Genomic DNA, 24,635 nt, shown 5'->3' with positions numbered 1-24,635 from the left:
TGCATCCCAATTAAAATGTATGGGACTGCCTGCACACAAAAAAAAGCAGCTGTGCATGCAAAAAACACAGACCTCACAAGGGTGTATGCTTAAATAAGAGTCAGCAAAGCCTTAAAGTAGTTCCAAAGGCTCAAGGTTTTTTATCCTCATGCATTTTATGCAAAAAAAAAAAAAGCTCTGTGCAGCAGCCCCCGAATTCTTACCTGAGCCCAATTGTGATCCAGCAATGTGCACGAAAGTCTCAGCTCTCTGGGGACTCTCCCTCCTCATTGGCTCACCGGCTGTCTCAGTCAATGAGAAAATAAAGGGGGCGGGGCCATGCAACTCCATATCTGACTGAAAACACAGAGCAGCAGCTCGGAAGTCCCCACAGCAAACAGCTTGGCTGGTGGGTGGAGCCAGGAGCGCCAGCGGGAGATGGAGGAGGGAGGAGGATCGGGGGGCTGCTCTGTGCAAAACCATTGCACAGAGCAGAGAAGTATAATATATATTTTTCTCCCCCCCCCTTTTAAAAACAACAAACAAGAGAACTTGACTTTATTATCACTTTAAGCTAGCCACAGATGTATCAAAATATGACCAATTCAGCAGGAATTTTGATCAGTCTGTGGGCAGGCTGGTTATATTGTCAAGTCAATCCATTGCAAAATGCAGGTTAATGCAGACACCAAGTCCTAAACACACACACACACACACACACACACACACTTAAAAGGAAACTTGCTTAATAGAACATGCCTGCTGCTGCTGACCTTCTGCCTACATGCTTGTTTTGGGTCTAACAAAGTAATAGAAGTTCTGACTTCACTGGCTGCATGCTTGTTTGGAGTTACTGGACTAAAGGCAATTATTATTACAAGGTCAACAATGCAAGCCCTTGAATTTCTCTTAGCACAGGTTTCCATTAAAAAACCCTCAGTCAGTCTGTGTGTTGAATATTCTCAAACCTCTTCCAAGATGTCTCGTCTTCCCACGAGGTGTCTGAAGTCCCTCCGGAACAGATCTGTGCGCAGCTTCCAAATCCAACTTCCGTTTCACCTGAAGAAGCAAGAACAAAAATAATGATCACTAGATGCAAAACAAAAAACGATCTGCATAGCATTTATGTTACACATGGCTGGTCTCAGAAGTCGATCGGTTTTATGGAGATTCAGCATCATAATTGTCAATAGACACTTCTCAACATACAAGTTTCACTATCTGCCTCACTCTCCAAATTCCCAAGCTGGCAATCAATATTGCTTTCCTCAGGAGTTTAAGTCAAAAAAAAAAAAAAAAAAAAAAAAAAAAAGTAACCCAGGGCAACCAGATAAACTATGATGCAATAAAGAGAACACCACAAAACATACAAAGGTCTTCAGAAGAGACATTCCTGAGCCTATCCGCATCAGAGCTTTGTTCTTAGAAATTACCGGTAAACTCCTAGCCAGGATGGGAAAGCCTGCCTGGACAAAGGGCACACAGCAGTGGGTTGTTGATGCCATCTTCCCACATGCCATGCATTAAAGGAACGACTTGTAGAAAGGCAAGGCAATGATTAGGCAGTTGGAGAGTGGCAAACGATCAGGTAGCAGAGATTCACTACGGACTCATGCAACACTAATGATTTGGGGGTGGTAAAAACATGCTATTCAGCCATGTTTTCCCTGCCAAGGACGTATCTGGGGTGCAGAAGTTGGGGGTGTACACATGCCACAGCCATAATGCTTTGCAGCTGGAATTATACCCAGTAATTTTTGGCAAGCGCTACTGTCACCTGAAAGGCAAGTAGATTGCTTCTTTTCAGCATTCCCATTGTGTACAAGTGACCCCGTGGTGACAGGGTCCCTTTAATACAATCCTAAAGCATAGACCAGGGATATGCAATTAGCAGACCTCCAGCTGTTGCAGAACTACAAGTCCCATGAGGCATAACAAGACACTGACAGCCACAAGCATGACACCCAGAGGCAGAGGCATGATGGGACTTGTAGTTTTGCAACAGTTGGAGGTCCGCTAATTGCATATCCCTGGCATAGACCCAGGTGCACAGGGGCTGCTGCCCCACAAACAGGAATACGTCACAGCTTTCTGCAATCTAGTTGCACTGCTTAAAATGAGTTGCAAATGCAGAAGGTTTTTTTATCTTAATGCATTAAGATAAAAAAAAAAAAAACATTGTGTGTAGCAGCCCCCCCCATTACTTACCTGAGCCCCATCTCTGTCCACTAATGTCCAAGCCATCCAGGACACTCGTCCCGATTGGATGAGAGAAACAGCAGTGATGCCATTGTCTCCCGTGGCAATCAATCAGGGGAGAGAGGGGCGGGGCCAGGTGGGAGCTCCGTGTCTGAATGGACACACAGAGCTGTGACTCGGCTCCAGTGCCCCCATTGGAAGCTGACTGTGGGGGCACTCGATAGGAGGGAGGTGCCAGGAGTAGCAAAGAGGGACCCAAGAAGACTATCCGGGCTGCTCGGTGCAAAACCAACTGCATAGAGGAGGCAAGTATCACGTTTGTTCATTTTTTTTTTTTTTTTTTTTAAACAAGACTTTACAATCGCTATCATGAAGGTTCACAATTCAAACTTCTGGAAGCCATTCATTGCACACTGGCTTCAGCCTTAAAGCAGACCTTCACTCTCTTCTGCGATTCCCTCTACTCCTCCTTTCATCCTCTGTAGGTATAGGGGAGTTTACCTAAGAAAATGTGCAGATGCGCTGTAATTGCCAGTTCACACCATAGAAACGCAGTCCAGATGGCTTTTCTGCATGCATGTTTTTTGATGCGTTCCAGTGGTGCTTTTTCTTCTTCACCTTAACCACTTAAAGGACCAGGCCTATTTTTCACACTTGGTGTTTACAAGTTAACCATTTAAGCCCTGAACCATTTTTTGTGTCTCCGCCGTTACCCACGACTCTGGTAAGCAGCGGAAATGACCCCAGGAAGCGGTGGGAGTGGGGTCCGGAAGTTGGTTATAAAAAAAAAAAAAAAAAAAAAAAAAAAGAAGAAGAAGGAAGGAAGGATGTGCGTCCCAGTGCATTTTTTGAGGAGTTTTAAACGCGTTCCAGTACAGCTTAGCGCAGAAAAAAAAAATGCAGCATGTTCTATTTTTTCCTGGAACGCACAAATATGAACTATGGAAGGAAGAGAGGAAAATCCAGGGTCCTGGGTCTCTCCTCTCTTCCTTCCAGTAACTACAGGAGTTGGGACCAGCTCCATCCCTTGCTGGCACTCCTGCAGTGGTTGCAGCATTACCCACACTACTCCCCATTGCGATTACCCCTGGGCGGCACATTCAACAAACCACGGGACACACGGATGTGAACTGCGCTATTGAAAAGCATATGACCTACTATCCAATGCATTTTTGATGCAGAAAAAGACTGCATGTGGTGTGAACTAGCCCTGGAAAGCAAAATGTCCCCATTTAAGGTGAAGGAAGAAAAAAAACAAAACAAACACACAAACAAACACACACACACACACACACAAAACGTGCATGCAGCAATGCATCTGGACTGTGTTTCTATGGTGTGAACTGGCCCTTACTGAAAATGAAATATAGACAACCCCACACTGGAGCTACTGAAGGTCTAAATTCAGGGTGCATTTTTTTTTTTTTTTTTTAAACAAGAACTGTGGCAACTCCATTCATTTTCTCGCAGCCGCTCAAACTGGTTTTTCCCAGCACGATGCGTAGGTGGGAGCCTTTCTCAGCCTATCCCGCTCATTCCCTCGCTTCTGTCCATGGCTCTGCCCTTCTCGCACATTACTGCCAGAGGGGAATGCATCGCATTACAGAGCGATGGAAAAACTCCACAGTCAGGAGACTTGTACACCAGCCGAAAGGAAATCAGTCTACAGCAGCTGTTTAATAAATCACCCATGAAAAGTAACCGGACGCACCGGATCAGAAGTAGCGGAGGAAAGGCTTCTGCCAGGTGGTGATCAATCAATGACGCTGCAGGACAAACCTATTGCAAATACTGACAATTCCATCACCTTACACTCTTACTGGGCTTAGTGACCAAGGGGAACCCAAAGCAATCTTCTAGGATAATCATACCGTGTAGAGCAGCGGTTCTCAACCCCTTCCTCGAGTACCCCCAACAGGCCATGTTCTGGGAATTTCTCTACGATAAAATAGCCATCCAAAATACAAAGCCAATTTAACCACGTGCTTACTGGGCACTTAAACTCCCCTCCTGTCCACACCAAGGACCGACACACTTTGAATGACAATTGCCCAAATTAAATTATCATTTTTTTCCCCACAAATAGAGATTTCTTTTGGTGGTATTTGATCACCTCTACGGTTTTTATTTGTTAAAAAAAAAACATTTTTTTTTTAAATTAAATTTTGCAAACAGGTTATTTTTCTCCTTCATTGATGTACGCTGAGGTGGCTGCATTGATGGACACCGATGGGCTGCACTGGTGGGTGCCAGTGATGGACACTGATTGGCATTGATAAGTGGCACTTGCAGGCACAGAGGAGGAGGAGGAGGAGGAGGAGGAGGAGGAGGAGGAGGAGGCGGCAGATGTCCCTCCTTCCTCTTCGGGACCTTGAGCATAAGCCGGTGATCGGCTTTTTCTCCTCACGTTGCCAGTGCGGGGGGGGGAAAAAAAAAAAAAAAAAAAAAAAAGGAAGATTACCGAGCCTTTTTTTTTAACCACACGTGATCAGCTGTCATTGGCTGACAGCTGATCACATGGTAAAGGGGCCGGGATCACACATATATATATATAAAAATGGAAAGAGATAGACCAGCCATCACACACCTCACCCAGCTCATGTGGTTAGCAGGTGAACACAGGTAAAGGCAGCCTCAGCTCGATTCAGACCACAAACGCCAACATGTTTCGTCCCGCTCTTGGGGCTTAAGAGATGAGGGTCTGCCAGTGGCAGAAACTGTTTTTGTTTTCTAGTTTTTAAATGAAGTCACATTAATTACAATACAGCCTACAGAAGTCCCTCAAGCTGAATGTGCTGTCCAGCAGGGTGCCTACTGTACATCAGAATAACTGATCATATCAAAAGATGAATTATGATTGGTCAGTTTTGGGTTAAAGCATGTTGTCCTGTTTTATTAGGAAACAGACAAGTGCTTTAACAGCTTAGGCCCCATTCACACTGGGGTGGTAAGGGCATTGGCAGTAAAGCACCGCTATTTTAAGCATAGTTTTAGGGGTTAAAACCGCCCCGCTATCGGACGAAAAAGGGTTAAAACTGCCCGCAAAGCGCCGCTGCGGCGGCGCTTTGCTGGCGGTATAGCCGCGCTGCCCCATTGATTTAAATGGGTAGGAGCGGGGAATACAGCGCTCCTTTCACTGCTCCAAAGATGCGGCTAGCAGGACTTTTTTCACCGTCCTGCTAGCGAACCGCTCCAGTGTGAAAGTCCTCCGGCTTTCACACTGGAGGGAAAGGGGCCGTTTTTTTTTCAGCCGCTGCTTTTAGCGCTGTATCGCCTGAAAAGCACCCAAGTGTGAAAGGGGCCTTAAGGACCAAGCCTATTTCTGAGATTTGGCGTTTACAAATTAAAAACAAATTTTTGTTTTTTGTTTTTGCACTGAAAAGTACTTAGAACCACCAAACATTATATATGTATTTTTTCTAACACCCTAGAGAATGGTGGTCGTTGCAATACTTTGTCACACTATTTCTGCAGTGGTCTTACAAGCGCTTTTTATTCCAAAAAACAACAAAAAAAAAAAAAAGAAAAGCGCCTGAAGCCAAAAAAAATGCTATGAAGACATCAGTGTGCATGAGGCCTAACGCAAAAAAGTTTTTCCAAAAAAAAAAAAATAAAAAAAAAAAAAAAAAATTTTGCATTAGGCCTCATGCACACGGATGTCTTCATAGCATTTTTTTTGGCTTCAGGCGCTTTTTTTTTTTTTTTTTTGCATCCAGTAAACTCTCCAGCGTGTTACCCTAGGTTAAATAATAAAAACACCACACACACCTGCAAAACTCATTCTACAGCTACAGATTTCTACAGCGAACTCTACTCTGTGCTTTTATAATATCCAGCGTGCCCTAATGCATTAGGCATAAAGGAAAAACGGAGCCACCGCTGGTCCTCAGGAACACTTGCCATAATGTGTAAAGCCTTGTACGCACGCTTAGATCTTCGGACGACCGAACTTCCTTTTTTTTTTTGTGGCAGGTTAGTCTCATGTCGAAAGTGAAGAGGTTACTCACAATGCAAAAAATTTTGTACAGACGTCAGAAGTGACATAACGTGTTGAATAGTTTTGTATGTAGTGTTTCGTTTCGGAGCATGTGTAGTCTTGCTCTTATGATTTTTTTTGTACAAAAACCATACTAACAAAAGGAAAAAAAATAAAAAATTTATAATCGGACGTCGAGTTCACATCCGACAAAGATTTTATACTCTGCAATCCAGCTTATTATATCTGACGAAAAAGCAAAAATCGGCTGTCAAAAGCACCATACTAACGGTCCGAAGATCGGCAGACGGCTCGTCGTACAAATTTTTCCATCAGATGTTCGTATATGGGCCTTTAGGCTCTATGCATGCTACACAGGTGTAGTCCAAAAAAAAAAAAAAATTTAAAACCACATGTGGCGGTGATGACTTGACTAGTACAGTATATAACTGGGTACTGACATTTATAGCTAAAGTTGATCCAGGGAAAATCTGATTGCCTCTCAGGGAGGAACAGGAAGGATTTTTTTTTTCTCCTGCAGGTTTCGCAGTTTTTTTTTTTTTTGCCTTCCTCTGGATCAACTGTGGGTATAGATTTGTGTATATGGGATTTTATTATTATTGTTTTTTTTGGTTGAACTGGATGGACTTTTCGACCTGACCAATTATGCAACTAGTGGCCTGTACAGACCAGTGCAAGTCCATAGATAGAGCCAACAGCATCCTGCACCATATGCAGTTCTCTACCCACATTTCTGTGATTGGTTCATACTAGCTAGTATGAACCAAATGACAGACTGCAGCTGTATGCTGGTAATTGCACATACTAGCATTCACTTGCATACAGGGAGGGATATGGGCCCTGGACACAAACCATTTGCCTCCAGAGTCACTCATCCATCCCCATACACAAGTAAATGCTCGGATGTGCAGTTATCAGTGTACAGTCAAAGCCCGTTTTTGGTTTGAACAGATGGGTGGATGCAAACCACTGTCACTCCCGCTTGCAGAGATACATTTGTTTTCATGGTGTATGGCTCTCTACACCCCTGTGAATGAGCCCTAAAGTTGAGGAGGGAGGACGACTGTCTTTCAAAAGGGTATGCTGTCCCCACTTCTGGGAGCCTGTGCCCCGGTCCTTGATGTCACTGCTTGGCTCCCTCTTCCCACCCCCACTGTCAGGTCAATAGAGAGGAGCGGAGCCTCCCGCATGCGTAGTGTTCCCAGCGTGAAGCCTTAAGATTGCACTGCCGGGTTCCCTTATCCGCAATGGCAGCACCCGACAGCTGATGGAAACATCAGCTACCAACATCGCTGGACACCAGGACAGGTGAGTGTCCTATTAAAAGTCAGCAGCTGCAGTATGTGCACCTGCTGGCTTTAATTCTTGAAGCGGTGGGCGCACCTTAAACCGGGGCTCCACCCTAAAGTGGAACTTCCGCTCATCGGAACCCTCCGGCGCCACAATTGGCACCTTTCAGGGGGGAGGGGGGGTGCAGATACCTGTACAGTACAGGTATTTGCACCCACTTCCAGCATAGATATCCGCAGAATCTACGGGTATTTACGCCACTTCCTGCGGGTCCCCCGCTGTCCGCTGGGAAACACACGGATCCCAGGGACAGCGGGAACCATCCTTATTGCGCAGCACGACTCGCACATGCGCAGTAGGGAACCGGGAAGTGAAGCCGCAAGGCCCCACTTCCTGATTCCTATACCCCAAGATGGCGGCGGCAGCACCCGAGAGACGATCGAGAGATCGGCTTCGGGTGCCGACATCGTGGGCACGCTGGACGGGTAAGTGTCCTTATTTTAAAAGTCAGCAGCTGCAGTATTTGTAGCCGCTGACTTTTTATTTTATTTTTTTTTAAACGGCTGAACTCCAGCTTTAAGGACCGGAAGGATTTACCCCCTTAATGATCAGGCCATTTTTTGCGATACGTCACTGCGTCGTTTTAACTGACAATTTTGCGGTCGTGCGATGCTGTACCAAAAACAAAATTTGTCCTTTTTCCCCCCCAAAAATAGAGCCTTCTTTTAGTGGCATTTGATCACCTCTGATTTTATTTTACTGAGCAAAAAATAAAAGAAGAAACACCCACAAAACACAAACAGCAAGATTTTTTACTTTATTATACTAAATATCTCATTCTGTCACTATGGAGAACGATTGCAGGTGGCCGGCGGACATAGAGTCTGCCCCACCCGCTGATTGTCTCTCCCATGCGCCCCCAATAGAGAGTTCCCAAGCCGATGTACAATGACAGCGATTAGCAGGAATGAGCCGAGCTGCCGCCGTACAATGATGGCTGCTGGCCGGCAATTGGTTAAGGTACCCATAGACATGAGATGATCGACGCTTGATCTGGATAATCAAGACTGCATCAAGCTGATATTAACATGCTGGAAGATCCACCATGCGTCCCTTCTACCAGCAGAAGTGTTCGCTAACGCAGACTAAAAACTCAGAAAACTCCATTGCTATTAAAAATTGTCTTCTCTGGCACAGGATCTAACAGGTTGTTATGGGCAACAAAAATTCTTCTTTCGCTGTCATAAACAATGCCTATTGACATAGAAGGTGCACGGTGCCCGCCTCGAAGGAATGCCAGTCACACTGTCAAAAGAGAAAAAGGCCCTTTAGGTTCTTTAAAAAGGCCTTGCTGCAGCTGCTAGATAAGAACACACAGGACTGCCATAAACCTGCAGTCTAGCTTTAGGCTAGGCTGAAGAAAGGTCAATCTGGAAGTGGAGATCATCTCAAGTAGCAATCTTGAATGAAGGGGAGGGGGGAGGGAAGGGAACCCCAAACCCCATCAGCATGTTCTAACTTTTCCCACCAGCATAACCGTCAGCCATCCTCCTAGGACACTAGCACAATAAATTTATGCTTGTCGAGTAGCCTACAGACTGCCCACGTCGAATCCTTCTGCTTGGCTGTTTTGGGCGTATACAAATTGAGCGTAGTTTTTGCACTGCCTTGTAAATATTGCTCAGATACTCCCCTAATAAAATTGCAACCAGCAACACACTTTTAGTGAATTCTAGACAACAGTTTATGCTTTTGGCTGTTTTAGTACTCCAAGGAGTACAATGCATTGGGGTTGCTTTACTAAAACTGGAGTGCGCAAAATCTGGTGCATTTGTGCATGGTAGTCAGCTTCTAACTTCAGCTTATTCAGTTAAAGTGGTTATATAGTAATTTTTGGGGACTTTTACTTACAGGAAAGCCTATAATAAGGCGGTTTAGGAGATATTTCCCTCGCAATGCGCCACTGACTGCAGCGGCGCATGCGCACAGGGGATTCCCGGCTGGAAGCCCAACAGACGCCGGACCCTGCCGGGAAGAAATCTCCCACGCGCATGTGCGGGAGAGACAATATCGCGGCCCCGGCCACTCACAGCGCCGGAGCCGTGATACCTGGAAGAAACGCAGAGGGAACATGTCAGCTCCCTCGCAATGGATCGGGCCAGATGTCGGGGCCTCGTTCTAAGGTAAGCATTTCATAATGAGCTAGTATGCGGTGCATACTAGCTCGTTATGCCTTTTCCTTTGCAGGTTGAGAAAAAAAAAAAAAAAACAGTACTACTTTTGGCGACTTCGAGGTGCGATTTCCATTGACACCGGTGCTGCAACTCGCACAGATGTCTCTGAAATCGCCCCCGAAGTCGGGGCTGACATGCCGGAATTCCTGCTGTCAGTGTGAACCTAGGCTTAAAAGTGGTTCTAAAGCCTAAACATTTTTTACCTTAATGCATTCCTTGCATTAAGGTTAAAAAAATAAATAAAAAAAAAATAATATGTATAAATAATAATAATAATAATAATAAATAATAATAATAATAATAATGTTTAGGCATTGAATGTTGGAAGGGCTGGCAGTTCACATGAGCCCAGAGAGGAGAGCAGAGCCCGGGGGGGGGGAGAATAAAGGAAGCGGCAGGATCAGGCAGGCTTTTTTTTTCGTTTAGTTTGATTAACAGTTTAGAGGAGGCAGATGATTACACAGCACAAGCACCATGCTGATTAACTGCTTGCCAACCACCACACACGCATGGGCAGAATGGCACAGGCAGGCAAATGGGCCTACAGGTACATCCCTTTAAAATTCTTCTGCCTTTCGGGCGTGCGCTCGCGGGTTTGCCGGTGGCCCACGACTGCTGAGAAGAGGTAGAACGGGGAGATGTAAATAAGGCATTTCCCCATTCTGCCTACTGCTCCCTGTCAAATTGCGTGCCAAATCGGCAGCAATTGCACTGTCAGAAGCACCGCACCAATTCCCAAAAGTAGTTCCTGTACTATTTTCAGGTGCACTCGCACGATTTCTAACCTGTAGGTCAGTGTGAACCTAAGGTTCCATTATCACTTGTGCAACCCATCATGCAACTTTGGACATCATAGTTGCATGACAAGTCATTCCCCAGTCATAAAATTTTAGCATGGAAACATATTCCAATAGATCCTAGGGGTGGGGTGGGGGGAATCATAAGAGGATTCGACAAAGAAATGCGATGGATCCACACATTAAAGACCACCATACCCCCAAGGCCTCAATAATGCAATGAGTTATAAACACTTTCTATGCTTTGTTGATGTCCAACGGGGGATTTTTTTACTACAGGGGAGTGTTCTGGGATTTATCACACGACCCCAGGACTCTGAGGGGGCATTCCCTTGATATGTGTCAATATTTCAGTAAATATCCCGCTTTGAGAATTAGATTTTTCTCTTGCTCTCCTTTTCCCCTTGTTCCTTTTTGTGCGTTTTTTTCCCCCTTTTTTGTTGATCATAATATGCCATCTGTTTGGGATGGTTGTTTCCATTTGTGCGTGTGCAGTCCTTATATGCCATTTGGGATTGCAGTTCTCTTTGAGTGATCATTATGTGGTCGTTTGCCAGGGTCCCCCCCCCCTTGCTGGATACGCATGCGTGGGAAATTGAGGTGATGGCCCGCCTTCATCTCACCTGAGTGGCTGGGCTTTGGGACGTGATACAACGCCAGTATGGAGGTTAATTGTCCAGTGGTGGGATGCGTTTCTGCCCACCACCCAGTGGTTGATACTTGTGGATGCCTCCGCCCTGTTTGGGCATCTTTAAGGAACGTTGCGGTGTTGATGTGACGCCACTCACGGGATGTTCTTCCGCTGCATGGTGCTTTAATCTGATGCCGTTTGATGTGGCTGGGATGATATGTGCTCGACGCTGTGACGTCTTTCAGACAGACACTCTCCTCCTCACCTTTGTTTAAATTTTGGCATTGTATTGGTACAGCTAGCGATTGGGGTGAATAGGGCGCATGGATATGACGCAGAAATGTCACCGACATTGCCCTGCCCCCCCTACTGCCCCATTTTGACACCCTGACATATATAAGGAGGTAGCATTGGCTGCTTCCTTGTGAGCCAACGGTGGAAACCTGTGTTACTGAAGCTTCCAGGTAAGGAGACGCTACTACGACAATACCTTGAACCTTTACATGCTTTAACCCCATGTCCCTGCACCTTGGTTTTGGCAAAGATGAAGACAAAAATCTGCAGAAAATCCAATAGTATGTATGGGGCTTTAGACAGATTTGTGAACAATATTTGAGAGAAAAAAGGCCTTTTGTGAACATAGAAAAAAGTCATAGATCTTTACGTTCAGCTCATGATGAATAGGGACAAAAAATAAAAAAAAATAAAAAATAAAAATAAAAAAATAAAAGTGTTGCATTTAATTTTGCTCAGTGTATATATATTTCACAAATGTCTATGGGGGATTTCGTTTTTTTCTTTCCCCTCTCCTTACCGATCAAAAATGGTCATGCATATTTTTTATAATATATATATATATATATATATATATATATATATATATATATATATATATATATATATATATATATATATATATATATATATATATATATATATATATATATATATATATATATATATATATATATATATATAAAGGGGGGCATATTTTTCTATCTTTAAACACTCAGATCTGAACCGATGTGTTCAAGTCATTTACTCCCCAGTCGCAACCTTGAGCTCCAATTTAGCCTCACCACTATACCTTGATTAGGTAAGATGGTATACTACAAATGAAGATAACCAATTTATAAAACGACATGTTGATAAATAGCTCTATACAATTATATTTATAGAAAACATCCCGTTTCACCAGGAAGGTCGGAATCCACCGAATCTGGGGACCCTAGATGGGCTTGCTAACGCCGATAGCCTATGGAAGGAATGTTTTAACCCTTTAGTTTGTCTTGTGTGGCGACGCCCAATGCCTGACTGTTCAGTGTCAATCATACATGAGGTCTTCTACTTTGTCTTATTTGTTAGTTCATCCAAGATAGAGACAGATATCTACATACATATACACGTTATACATTTAATCCTAATAATATTCATGTTTTGTTGAATATTTTAATTCTTTCCTCAGCACCTACCCAATTTTGTCCCGAGGAAGCAATTTAATGTGAAATGTGTTGACTAACCAGCTTGGAGGAGTTCATGGACCCTACTTTCTTGATGCGCGTAGAATCTTTCCATAACGGACTGTTCTACAACTCTTTGAAACAATCCATGCCTCCTTGCTTGGTATTGGGGTAGTTGTTGACACTGTCCAGTTGAGGGTGTTGTTGTCTATCATATTCAGCGTTTAGATATCCTTTCTGCCTCATGTTGTGTCCACATAGTCCTTTATTTTTTAAGCATGTTTGTACTGCTTTAATCCTTTTTATATCATTTTGGAGGTTGGGGTGGGGGGCGTCCTCCCTTAAGTCATTCCCAATGAAACTCATTCATATATGCGTGTCTTAGTGGACTTTCACCCTGAGCCGCCCCTGGTGTCGGCAGTAAAGCAGCTCTATTTTTAGCGGCGCTTTACATCCGGTTTAGCGGCGCTATGTGGTTTTAATCCCCCACCCGCTAGCAGCCAAAAGGGGGTTAAATCCGCCCGGAGTGGCGTTATCGCATCACTGCCCCATTGATTTCAATGGGGAGCAGCAGTGAGTTCACCACTCCAAAGAAGCTGCTGGCAGGACTTTTCTGACACCCTGTCAGTGCACCGATCCAGTGTGAAAGCCATCGGGCTCACACTGTAGCTGCTTTTTTCAGGCGCTATTTTTAGCGCCTGAAAAACGCTGGCAGTGTGAAAGGGGTCTTAAAGTTGCAGCAACTTCACAGTAGTTCCAAAGACTTCAAATGTTAACCCTCAAACGTTGTATGAAAGTTATACAATGCAACAGTTGTCCATTATTACTGGTCAAAGCCAAAGTCTCATCCAAAAGTTACAATAAAATTGCACTTCAAAGTCAGCACAGCTTTGGAGTTGTACAAGTGTGAATGGAGCCTTAAAAAAAAAAAAAAAAAAAAAAAAAAAAAAAATAAAAACATTAATAAAAAAAAAAACTCCTTTCATCCTTATGGCACCGACTTTGGGGTGAAACTTTGACATAACTTTAGATGGGTACAACTTGGTTATGACCAATGATAATGGGCAACTGTTGCACACAAGTTGCATGGTATGACATTCAGGTACGACTTCCATGCAACTTCTGAGGATTAACATCAACCCTCAAGTTGCATGAAAGTTGGACCAAAGTAGTGCGTGAGCTACTCTGAAGTTGCTACAACTTTAAGTCGCACATATATGAATGGTTATCATGGGAAACGATTTGTCATGCAGCTTTGATGTCCAAAGGTGCTTGAAAAAGTCTCACAAGCATGAAGGGAGCCTAAGGACTCAAAAAAGGCAGCATCCCATGCTGCCCCTCTGAGAAGCAATCCGCACTATCATCACGGAAAGACCTGGGCAGGTTGTGTCCTCAGTGCTACATCGAGCCATCGATGCCTCCACTGTCAACATGCCTGTCTAAGCCTATCAGCTTCCTCACCTGAGGTATCTGACAGGTTCAGCAAGGAACGCCGACAGATGTCCCTCTAGAGAGCTGCAAGGAGAGAGCCAGAGGAGCTGATTGGTACACCGGGAAGGTCCATGTCTGGTGGTGGAGCATTGCCTAGGAGATGTCCAGACGTTTTCCCCACTCTGCTACGGGGCCAAGTTCTTCCCGTATCAGCACCTGCATAATGCAAACCGCAGGGGCCCGTGAACCCTTTCTTCACTCCAGGTCAGGATCTGCAGAAATCCCCACTGTACCAATCTCAGGCTCTCTCCTTCCAGTCACCATGCTTTTCAGAGAGCATTTAACAAGCAGTGAGGAGTTATATGGATTGCCTCATCACATGGTTTGCCCTAGGACGCCTGCATTTCAAAAGAAGAAGGGTCTGTTTGAAGCTACGATAGATATACACACATACAAATATATATATATATATATATTTTTTTTTTTCTCATTTAAAAAAAAATAAAAAAAAAAAGTAAAAAATAAATACACCCCCCCCCCCCCCACCTTTCACTACTTTTCTAAACATGATGGACAGCGTCAACTGCTAACTTTCCTATTATCAGGACACATGACTGTGCACTAAGGCGGTCCAGGCAACTGCTTATTCAGTGAAAGGATGTAGAATCAAGACTCGCCTGTGTGAAGGAACACCTTCCTTTGAGAGACAGGTCACACCATAGAAACGCAGTCCGAATGCTTTTCTGCATGGACGCTTTTGACGCGTTCCAGTGCAACCCCCCCCATTTTTTCTTAAAATTATATAAGGACGTGAGATCAGGTGAATTTTGATGTGTTCTTCAGCGTTCCAGTACAGTCCAGAGCAGGAAAAATGCATCATGCTCTATTTTTTTTCTGAAACGCACTGGAATTGCAAGCACTGGTGAGAACTATGACATTGAAAACCATATAGCCTACTTTCCATGCATTTTTTTTTTTTATTTTGCATCAAATAGACTGAGACTGAGGTTTAAAGTTATTGACTGAAGAGGGACAGCATCCTATCAAATGCAGTCATTGTTCGTGTATGCGTACAGCTGCAGGAACAGTGGATTTCAGAATACAACTGCCAGCAACGAGACTCTTCCAGCCACACTTTAAGGGCAGTGTGCCCCTCCCAGCTGTATGGGTTGTGCCCACTGAATGCAGCGATGGGGATCATTTTGCTGCAGCATGCGTTCACCTCCAGCTGTTGCCTTTGCAACATTAGGGGCAGCGGTTAGGGCTCAACCGCATGGTTTTACACTCTAGCCCCCCCCCCCAGTGTAAACATGGCCAAGGGATCTGCTGTTTTTGTAAATTCTCAGATCCTCCAGGAAAAAAAAAAAAAAAAAAAAAAAAAAAACTTTCCTTCACATGCTATTTAGTCCATAGGTACAAAGACTTCAAAGCAAAGCGGAATACAGAAGCATCAATCATCTAAAGTGCATGATGTCTCATGGGTCTCCTCCACCTATTTGCCACAGGATCCCCGCACGGACGCCCAGGGGCCCACAACAGTATGATCCCCGATTCCAAGGGATCACTTGCTGTGCTCCCATGGAAACAGGAGCATCCTTGTGTGTCCGGAAACAAGGTGTTTTTTCCCAGTGGGACGTCACCCCCACCGTATCACAGCTTTGCAGATGAGCAGTGTCACCGTGCTTGGCACGCCCTTAGGGCATGTCTGTGTGTGGTGGCCCGTCTGTTGGCATGGGGCGGGACTTCAGTGGAAAGGATGTGCGCTTTTTTTGCAATACGGCATACCTCCATATTATCCGCTTTGCGTCATCACACGTTGTGCTCATCTGACGCATTGTGCAGGGGGTATAAGTTAGGAGTGCAATGGATCGGTTACACCTCCATTGCACCTCCAAGTGCAATGGATCGTAACCGATCCATAATCCGAACGGGTCAACCTGTTCAGATTGGCACACCCCGTGGAGCGCTCTGCTGCCTCGACCCTAGGAGCCGTGACTCTGATCTGAGGAAAGATCCGATACGTGAGTTTTTTGATCCGCTGCACCCCTAGTATAAATAGACTCATGTGGCATCATTTATGCTGCTGGAGTCCCTTGTAGCCCGACATCTCATGCAGCTGCAAACAGGTAGATCTATTGAATCTATTGACAACACCTCTAACATGCACTACTTAAAGCGGAGGTCCACCCTAAAGTGGACCTTCCGCTCATCGGAACCCTCCCCCCCTCCGGTGCCACAATTGGCACCTTTCAGGGGGGAGGGGGGGTGCAGATACCTGTACAGTACAGGTATCTGCACCCACTTCCGGGATTGCTCTCTGCGGAAAGGGGCGTAGATTACGCCCCTTTCCGCAAGTGCCCCGCTGCCTGCTGGGAAACACACAGATCCCAGAGGCAGTGGGGACCGTCCTTATTGTGCAGCGCGACTCGCGCATGCGCAGTAGGGAACCGGGAAATGAAGCAACAGGTAAGTGTCACTATTTTAAAAGTCAGCAGCTGCAGTATTTGTAGCTGCTGGCTTTAAAAAAATAAATAAATAAATAAATAAAAAAAAACGCGGAGTCCCGGCGGACTCCTGCTTTAATAAAAAGGTGTGGTATATACATTTAAGGCTTTATTCCCCTTTTTCATTTATTCTTACCTGCAGATCTATTTTCTTCATTTATGGTTACTTCTATATTCTGCTTTGCTATCTTTGTACCCACAGACTAAATAGCATGCAAAGGAAAGTTTTTCCTTTTATATACATAAGCAGGAACTCTTAAAATGATTGAATTTATAAAAAGGGACCTTATCACAACTATACTATCTCACTTATGCCCTAATGTTACTTTACTTTCAGAGATCTGACTCTGGCTCTACAAAGCTTAGATTATCATTGCTGTCAGCTGCATGAGATTATAGGCTCCCAGTTAACCATTTAAAAGAAGTTTCTTAATTAAAGCATTTACCCCATTTTTCTGTTGAAGGATTTAATATCCTGATTAAATATAAACATGCATTAAGATTGACATGTCATACTAACATTTCTGATGGATTCATTGGTTTTAAAATCATATACAAGTTATTTATACCTCTGTCTGTGGGTGATCTGGTTTAGTTGGGAGATTCCTGCGGGCGGACCATTTGTGTCCAGAAAGTCGCACCGATCTCAGTTACCCGCTGTAGTCCCCAAAACATTGGGGCTAGAAACCTCTTGTTGGGAAATTCCTGCTATCTACACGGATGGATCTATGTATGTATTAATATGTGTATTTCAACATGTTCTTATTGAATTGTTTGTTTTGCATATGTACTTTAATTTTGCAGATTTATCTATGCATCTATTTACTAGAAATAAAGTCGACACAATTTCCTGAAGAAGCCTTAAGGCGAAACACGTAGAATGATCGAAAGTCAAACTGTATGAAGAAAGGGACTTTAATATTTTTTTGTAATAAAAATATAGTTTTGTTATTAAAAGTTTAGTGAGATATCCATTTATACTAAAAAGCACCCTTAAAAAGTCCCATATTCCCCAAACACAGTTTTTCTTCTTTGTTCATTGAAGGGACGATGGTGCCTACTGCGAGTGTGTGTCTTGATCACTCTAATTCCCCTACTTTGTATACATCAAATCTGGCCTATGACTCTGGAAGCCAGTGAAGTAGACAGTACCAAGTCCAGTTCTGGGCTAACCTGTGCAAATCTACTGCAACAGAGCAGGTAAGCAAGCAGAACAATGTTTGGTTTTTTAAATAAACACACAAGACTTTACAATCATTTTAAGGAGATTCTTTCAGTACCCTAAAAACACAAATGGCAGGTCCCTGTAATAGATGAGGCAACATAACCTCTTGCAGACAGTGGGGCTCATTTAAAAAGAACTGGAACACTTCGTAGCTGGTGCAGCTGTGTAGGGCAGCCAGTTTATAATATCAGCTTGTTAAGTTAAAGCGGGAGTCCACCGGGACTCCGCGTTTTTTTTTTTTTTTTTTTTTTTTAAAGCCAGCAGCTACAAATACTGCAACTGCTGACTTTTAAATAGTGACACTTACCTGTCCAGCGCGCCCGCGATGTCGGCACCCGAAGCCGATCGCTCGCTCGGCTGCCGGGTCCCGCCGCCATCTTGGGTATGGGAATCAGGAAATGGAGCCTTTCGGCTTCATTTCCCGGTTCCCTACTGCGCATGCGCGAGCCGCGCGGCGCAATCCGGATGGTCCCCGCTGCCTCTGGGAGCTGTGTGTTTCCCAGCAGGCAGCGGGGCACTTGCTGAAGGGGGCGGGCGCTTGCGGAACGGAGGCGTAACCTACGCTCGTTCCGCAGAGCGCTAGCCCGGAAGTGGGTGCAGTTACCTGGATTATCCAGGTAACTGCACCCCCCTCCCCCCTGAAAGGTGCCGATTGTGGCGCCGGAGGGGGGGGGGATTCCGATGAGCGGAGGTCCATTTTAGGGTGGACCTCCGCTATAAGCTTTGACAATGAAACCTGGAAGCCGATTGGTTTCTAGGCAGAGCTGCACCAGATTTTGCACGCTCCAGTTTTAGTAAATTCGTTTTAGTAAATCATCCCATGTCTGTCAGACCGTTCAGTAGTCAACGCTTTTGGGAGTGTCAGATTCCCGTGCTGTGGTTACATCCTCTAGACCGGGGAATCTTCAAACTATGGCCCTCCAGCTGTTGCAGGACTACACATCCCATGAGGCACCGAAAAACTGACATTCACAGACATGACTAGGCATGATGGGAATTGTAGTTCCTGGACAACTGGAGGGCAATAGTTTGGAGACCTCTGCTTCTAGACACCACGTCACCACTAAGCCCTGTAGTGACACAGGGTTTGGAGGGTGGAACCACAGCACTAGGTGGAGAACAAACACCTCCAACACTCCCAGACATGTGGAATGCTGATCAGTTTGACATTGGTTGCAGCACTGGAATGTAGAACAAATGAGGTGCCAGAGAGGAGAGTATAAAACACCTTCTAACCTAATATTTTACTGACAGGGCTTCTAACAAATTAAATGTCTTAGCCCTTGTACACGTGGTCGGAAAGTCAGATGGAAAATGTCCGATCGGACCGTGTTGTCGGATAATACAACCATGTGTGGGCTCCATCTGACTTTTTCCGTCGGAATGTCAGACCAAAGTTTGAGAGCTGGCTATAAAATTTTCTGACAACTTGATCTGATCGGACTTTGTCCGATCGTTTGTACAGAATTACGATTGGACAAAGTGCCGCGCATGCTCAGATCAAATTAGGAGACCAAGGCTACTAGCCCGAACGTAGTTCCGTCGTAACGAACTAATGTCACCACGTTCTGAACGATCGGTTTTTCCGACAACTTTGTCTGACAGTGTGTATGCAACATCAGTTTCGGACAAAATCCGTCTGAAAAAATCCAACGGATTTTGTTGTCGGAATGTCTGACCGTGTGTTCAAGGGCTTACAGTTAAAAGATTAAATTCCAGGTATTGATATTTTTTTACATAGTTACATTGGTCCAATCTGGACCAAAGTACATACACCATACCCGGCCAATGCCCCTGAAAGCTGAACATGACTGAAGCAGACACCGCTACTCCGGTGATCTCTACTAGCTTCTGGGTCTCAAGCGGAGAGGCTGCCCTGCTGCATTATTAACACAGGTCATCAGTCGCTTGCCAAGGGCTCCATTCAGAGTGCTTTGCAATCCCTGAATGAATGCAAAGCGTCCTCTGATTGGACACGGGGCGACTGCACAGCATGGCACCAGGAAAGTGGAGATCACTGGAGAAGCAGGGTCTACTTCAGGGATATTCCATTTCCTGGAGAATTAGCCAGGAATGGCAATATACCTTGCTACATCAACCCAAGCTGGACCAGAGCAACTTATGTAAAAATACCCATACCTGGAATTCCACTTTAAGGCTCTTTTCACGCTGCTGCGACTTGAGAGCTCAAAGTTCCACCTGCATTAATCGGTGCAATTCACGTCGCAGCGGCTTAGCAAAAGGTTTCTGCACTACTCTGGGGCAACCTCACCATGACTTGTATTGACTTCTATTCAAGTTGCATGGAAGTCACCTGGCACAGTCACACCTCCAGTGTGAATCGAGTCTTAAGTGCCCGTTCGCACAGGGGCGACACGACTTGCAGCGCGACTCACAGATGCAACCGGCACACGACTTCAGCAGCGACTTGCAAAAGGACTACTGTATAGAAGTCAATGCAAGTCGCCTGAAGTCGCACCAAAAATAGCACAGGAACCTTTTTCTAAGTCGGAGCGACTTGAGTCGCTCCGACTTAGAACGGTTCCATAGTACAGAACGGAGCGTGACTTGTCAGGCGACTAAGTCGCCTGACAAGTCACGGTAGTGTGAACGGGCACGCATTGTAACTAAAAGGCAAAACTTTTGTTTTGGCTAGGTGTGCAGAGGAATTAGAACACCTGTCAGTTTTTATTGCAGTCTGTGCACCCATTAGGGAGATTCTCCATTTGTCCCATTTACCATTATCATTGAAAGAAAATCCCAAACTATGGGTTGTCCCTGGAAAAGCAAGAGGGGAACATTTCAATGGGTAAACTAATTCTGATGGACTGGGGGTCCCTAAGGGTTTCCCTTAAAGTGGTAGTATGGTCGATTTTTTAACTTTTACCTACAGGAAAGCCTATAATAAGGCTTACCTGTAGGTAAAAATAATATCTCCTAAACCTGTACGGTTTAGGAGATATTCCCCTCGGTATGCGCCGCTGACTGCAGCGGCGCATGCGCACAAGGGGGTTCTCTCCGTGAAAATCCGGCAGCGCTCGTGCGGCCGGACTGAAATCTCCTGCGCGCATGCGCGGGAGTGGCGATATCGCGGCTCCGGCCACTCACAGCGCCGGAGCCGCGATACCCGGAAGAGACGCCGAGGGAGCATGTCGGTTCCCTCGGCGTGGATCGGGCCAGATGTCGGGGCCTCGTTCTAAGGTAAGTATTTCATAATGAGCTAGTATGCGGTGCATACTAGCTCATTATGCATTTTGCTTTGCAGGTTTAAAAAAAAAAAAAAAAAAAAAAAGAATTGCGGGTTTACTACCGCTTTAATTTGCATGGATTTCCTCTCACTTCCTGTTTTGGCTATGGGACAGGAAGTGAAGGTAAATCTCCCCAATGGGCACAGATGGCAAAAAATAAACCAATGGGGTAGAACCCTCACTAAGGCCCCATTCACACCTGAGCGTTTTGCAGCTTGAAGCTACAAAACGTTGGAGGGGAAAAAAAAATAAAAAATAAAATCTATTATTCTCAATGGAGATGTTTCATACCTCCACTCCATATCGCCTGAAGCTCAAACAAGTTCTGGAATCTTTTTTGTCACTCAAAATCGGGCAGATTTTGGCATTTTTTCTTTTTTACATTAGTGACCTTTTGTCCTGCACAAAATCGTGGCGAAGTGCGCAGCAAAATCCTGGTAAAATTGCGCGATTTTCTCCCTGAAAACGCTACGTTCAGGTGTGAATGGGGCCTTAGGCTCCATTTACATGTATACGTCTTCAAAGTTGTGCTGACATTGGATGGGTGCAACTTGGATACATCTGTTGCATTGTATAGCATTCAGGTATGACTTTCATGCAACTTTTGAGAGTTAATAAATCTACGGCCCTCAAGTTCCTTGAAAGTCAGACCATGAACTACTTTGCAAGTTACATGTACTGTATATGAATGGTTATTGGAAAACATGAGGAATGACTTGCTATGCGACTTTGATGTACAGAGTTGTAGGACAAGTGCCACAAGTGTGAATGGACCCTTCCTCTATCCAAAATGAAAACCATAATTTGCCTATTGGTCTACTTTAAGAGTTTAAATCTATTTCAAGAAGTGCAATTGTTAACATCCCATTTGGTTCCGCCATTACAGCTATAGGCATATGCAATGATAACTTTACCGGTGGTCGTCCAAGGGTTGGCTTCTGTCCGGCACATCCTGGGCTAGGTCCTTGCGGTGTAGTAAAAAGCATCAACTCTGCCTCACTGAGGCCAGGGTTCAAAGGTCCATCTACAGGAACATCTGGAGTGGATATGATCACAATCTGTTGTTCGGCCACATGAATGGTGCCTGCTTCCCAAACGGTTCCTAGCTCGCCTTCCAAGCAGCCATAGGACACCCCAAAGTCCTGGGACATGATCAGAGGGGTTATTCCCTCAACCTTGCAGTCCATCCAGGTGCCATGTCCTCAACACTAGAAAATCTGTTGAGCCTACATTGGGTTCCCAAACTGGAACTTGCTCTGTGAATCAAAGTTTCAGACTGAATAAACACTTCTGGCAACAGGTGGCCAATTGTAAAAAATGAACAAGTTGAGGAACACTTGGGGAGGCAATAAAGAAAACAGCTTTGGAATCCTTTAAAAACACTGGGACTCAAAACTTGGGCCAATAAACAAGCTCAGCTATTCATTAAAAAGTCAGTAAGTCAACCTCAGAGCAGGAAAGGGGGCTAGACACTCGTTAAAAAGTTCACTCCTTAGTCTGGTAGAGACAATGATGTGCAAAAAAAAAAAAAATTTGCACAGTGCTGTAAAAACTCTGTCAGCACAACAAGCAATTAAAATCAGCTATTGAATCCAGTCCTGTGTGTGCAAGCTGGTGCCGAAATATTCCAAAGTGCAAGGGACCTTTAAATGTAGTCTTGGCTGGATGCAAGGCAAAACAATGCAATGGGGCAGATGTCCAAAAAAAACAGGGCAGGGTCAATCATAAGCAATATGATGGTGCAGCATACAAAAAAGGCATGCGGCTCCAATCGGGGTTGATGCAGCGTATGTCCACAAATAGTGTATCAATCCAAAACAGTGCAGTGGTGTAGCATAGGGCCAATAATGATGCAGCGTCAATCCAATAGGCTGCAGCATAGATTAGAAACAATGCAATGATGCGTCATCAATTCAAAACAATGCAACGATGCAGCGTACATCCAAAAAAATGGTGCAGCATCAATCTGAAACACTGCAGCAGTGCAACATATATGTAAAACAATGCACTGGTGAAGCTTTAATCAGAAGGGGATGCAGCATCAATGTGAAACACTGCCGCCATGCAACATAAATCCAAAAGAATTGCACTGTTGCAGTGTCAGTCCAGAAGGAATGCAGCGTCAATCCAAAGCAATGCACTGGTGCAGCATCAATCCAAAAGGACGCAGCATAGATCTGAAACAATGCAATGGTGCAGCGTCCATCCAAAAACTGGTGTAGCTTCAATCTGAAACGATGCAGCGGTGCAATATAAATCCAAAACAAGGCACGGGTGCAGAGTCAGTTCAAAAAGGATGCAGCACCAATCTGAAGCGATGCACTGGTGCAGCGCCAGTCCAAACAATGAAACGTCCTTCCAAAAACAGCACAACATCAATTGAAAACCATGCAATGGCACAGGGTCAATCCAAAAGGGGTGCAGTATCAATCCAAAGCAATGCAACGATGCAATACCAATCCAAAGGGTTGCGGTATAAATCTGAAACGATGCAAAGCTGGGGAATTCATCAAAAAAAATGACGTGTTAATCCAAAAACAATGCAACGATGGGGAAGGCATCCAAAAATGATGCAATGGTGCAGCATAGATGCATTAATAAAAGTTGCAATTGAGTTCTAAAGGTGAATCAGTCCAGGTTCCAATGTAATGCGAAGGTGCAGAATACAGCTAAAACTAATACAGCAAGCAAAAAAATAAAAAAAATGAAAGCTGAAACTATTTGCTTATGAAAAGGAAGCACCACTCTGCAGAAAATAGTTGGCAATGATAGGAGGCACCAATGCATGCACAAGATTAAAATGTCTCTTTGAATAAAGTTGCAATGATTGAACAAAAAAAAAAAAAAAACTTTTTTCAGGGCTGCAGATCTGGAGCAGAGGATGGCATGAAAACCTCAATAAACATGCACGCCAGGTACTCAGGCCGTCCAATAAAAGGTCAGTCTTCTGTCCGGAGGTGAGATCTGGAAGTGCTAAAAGTGCACTGCCGGCAGGCTAAAACAACACACAAGCCGGATTTGTTGTGAAAAGTTGAAACAACTTTAGGCCAGATTCCATAAGGCTCATAGGAGATCTCCGGATAAAATAATCAATGGGGGAATCCTTCTCGCCGTCTGTATCACAGAAGACCGGACCGGTAACCGAGCCCCCGCCCCGGGATCGCTATTGTTTTCTCCTCTCCAGCTGATCCCCGGATCCCCCAGCGCTCGCCCATTTACGCGCCAATTCCTTTTTTGCCGCGAAACCTGGGGCTCGCGTCACCGGCGTCTCGCCATTGGTTGACGGGGTATACGAGAGGCGCGCCATTGGCTGAGCAAGCGTTCGAACGAGGAGGGCGGGAAAGGGACGCTTTGAGTGGCACTGGGTTGGGCCAATGGGACGGCGGAGAGGAGCAAAACAAGGACGGGGATTGGAGAAAAATGCGTGGGCGGTGGGTGGAGACTATTTCCTGACAGGAAACAAACTTTAAGAGAGCGTATACACAGGGGAGGATTGAATGGGGAGTGACATATGTGTGCCAAAGAGCTGGGTCAGGTCACCTAGGCTGGCAGCTGTGCAGACACAGGCTGGAGAATATTCATCACAATGGCTGCTGAAACGTGGCTGGTACCACAAAGTCATTGAAAGCATTGAAAAGCG

The 24,635-nt window shown here is 44.9% G+C and overlaps 1 protein-coding gene across 1 annotated transcript in view; it reads right to left on the bottom strand.

The window, feature by feature from the left end:
• Positions 1-24,216, bottom strand: part of E2F1 (E2F transcription factor 1) — a 45,101-nt gene extending 20,885 nt beyond the window's left edge. The window contains exons 1-2 of the mRNA XM_077459162.1: positions 21,910-24,216; positions 948-1,038 (exon numbers count right to left, since the gene is read on the bottom strand). Of these exons, the coding sequence (XP_077315288.1) occupies positions 948-1,038; positions 21,910-22,182 (364 nt within the window). The 5' untranslated portion in view covers positions 22,183-24,216. The remainder of the gene's footprint in view (positions 1-947; positions 1,039-21,909) is intronic.
• Positions 24,217-24,635: the final 419 nt, after the last annotated feature.

The sequence above is a fragment of the Lithobates pipiens genome, unplaced genomic scaffold (assembly GCF_037356315.1).
Source record: "Lithobates pipiens isolate NorthernLeopardFrog02 unplaced genomic scaffold, aLitPip1_a1.2 Scaffold_28, whole genome shotgun sequence".
NCBI lineage: Eukaryota > Metazoa > Chordata > Amphibia > Anura > Ranidae > Lithobates > Lithobates pipiens.
This window is presented reverse-complemented; position numbering and strand designations above follow the sequence as displayed.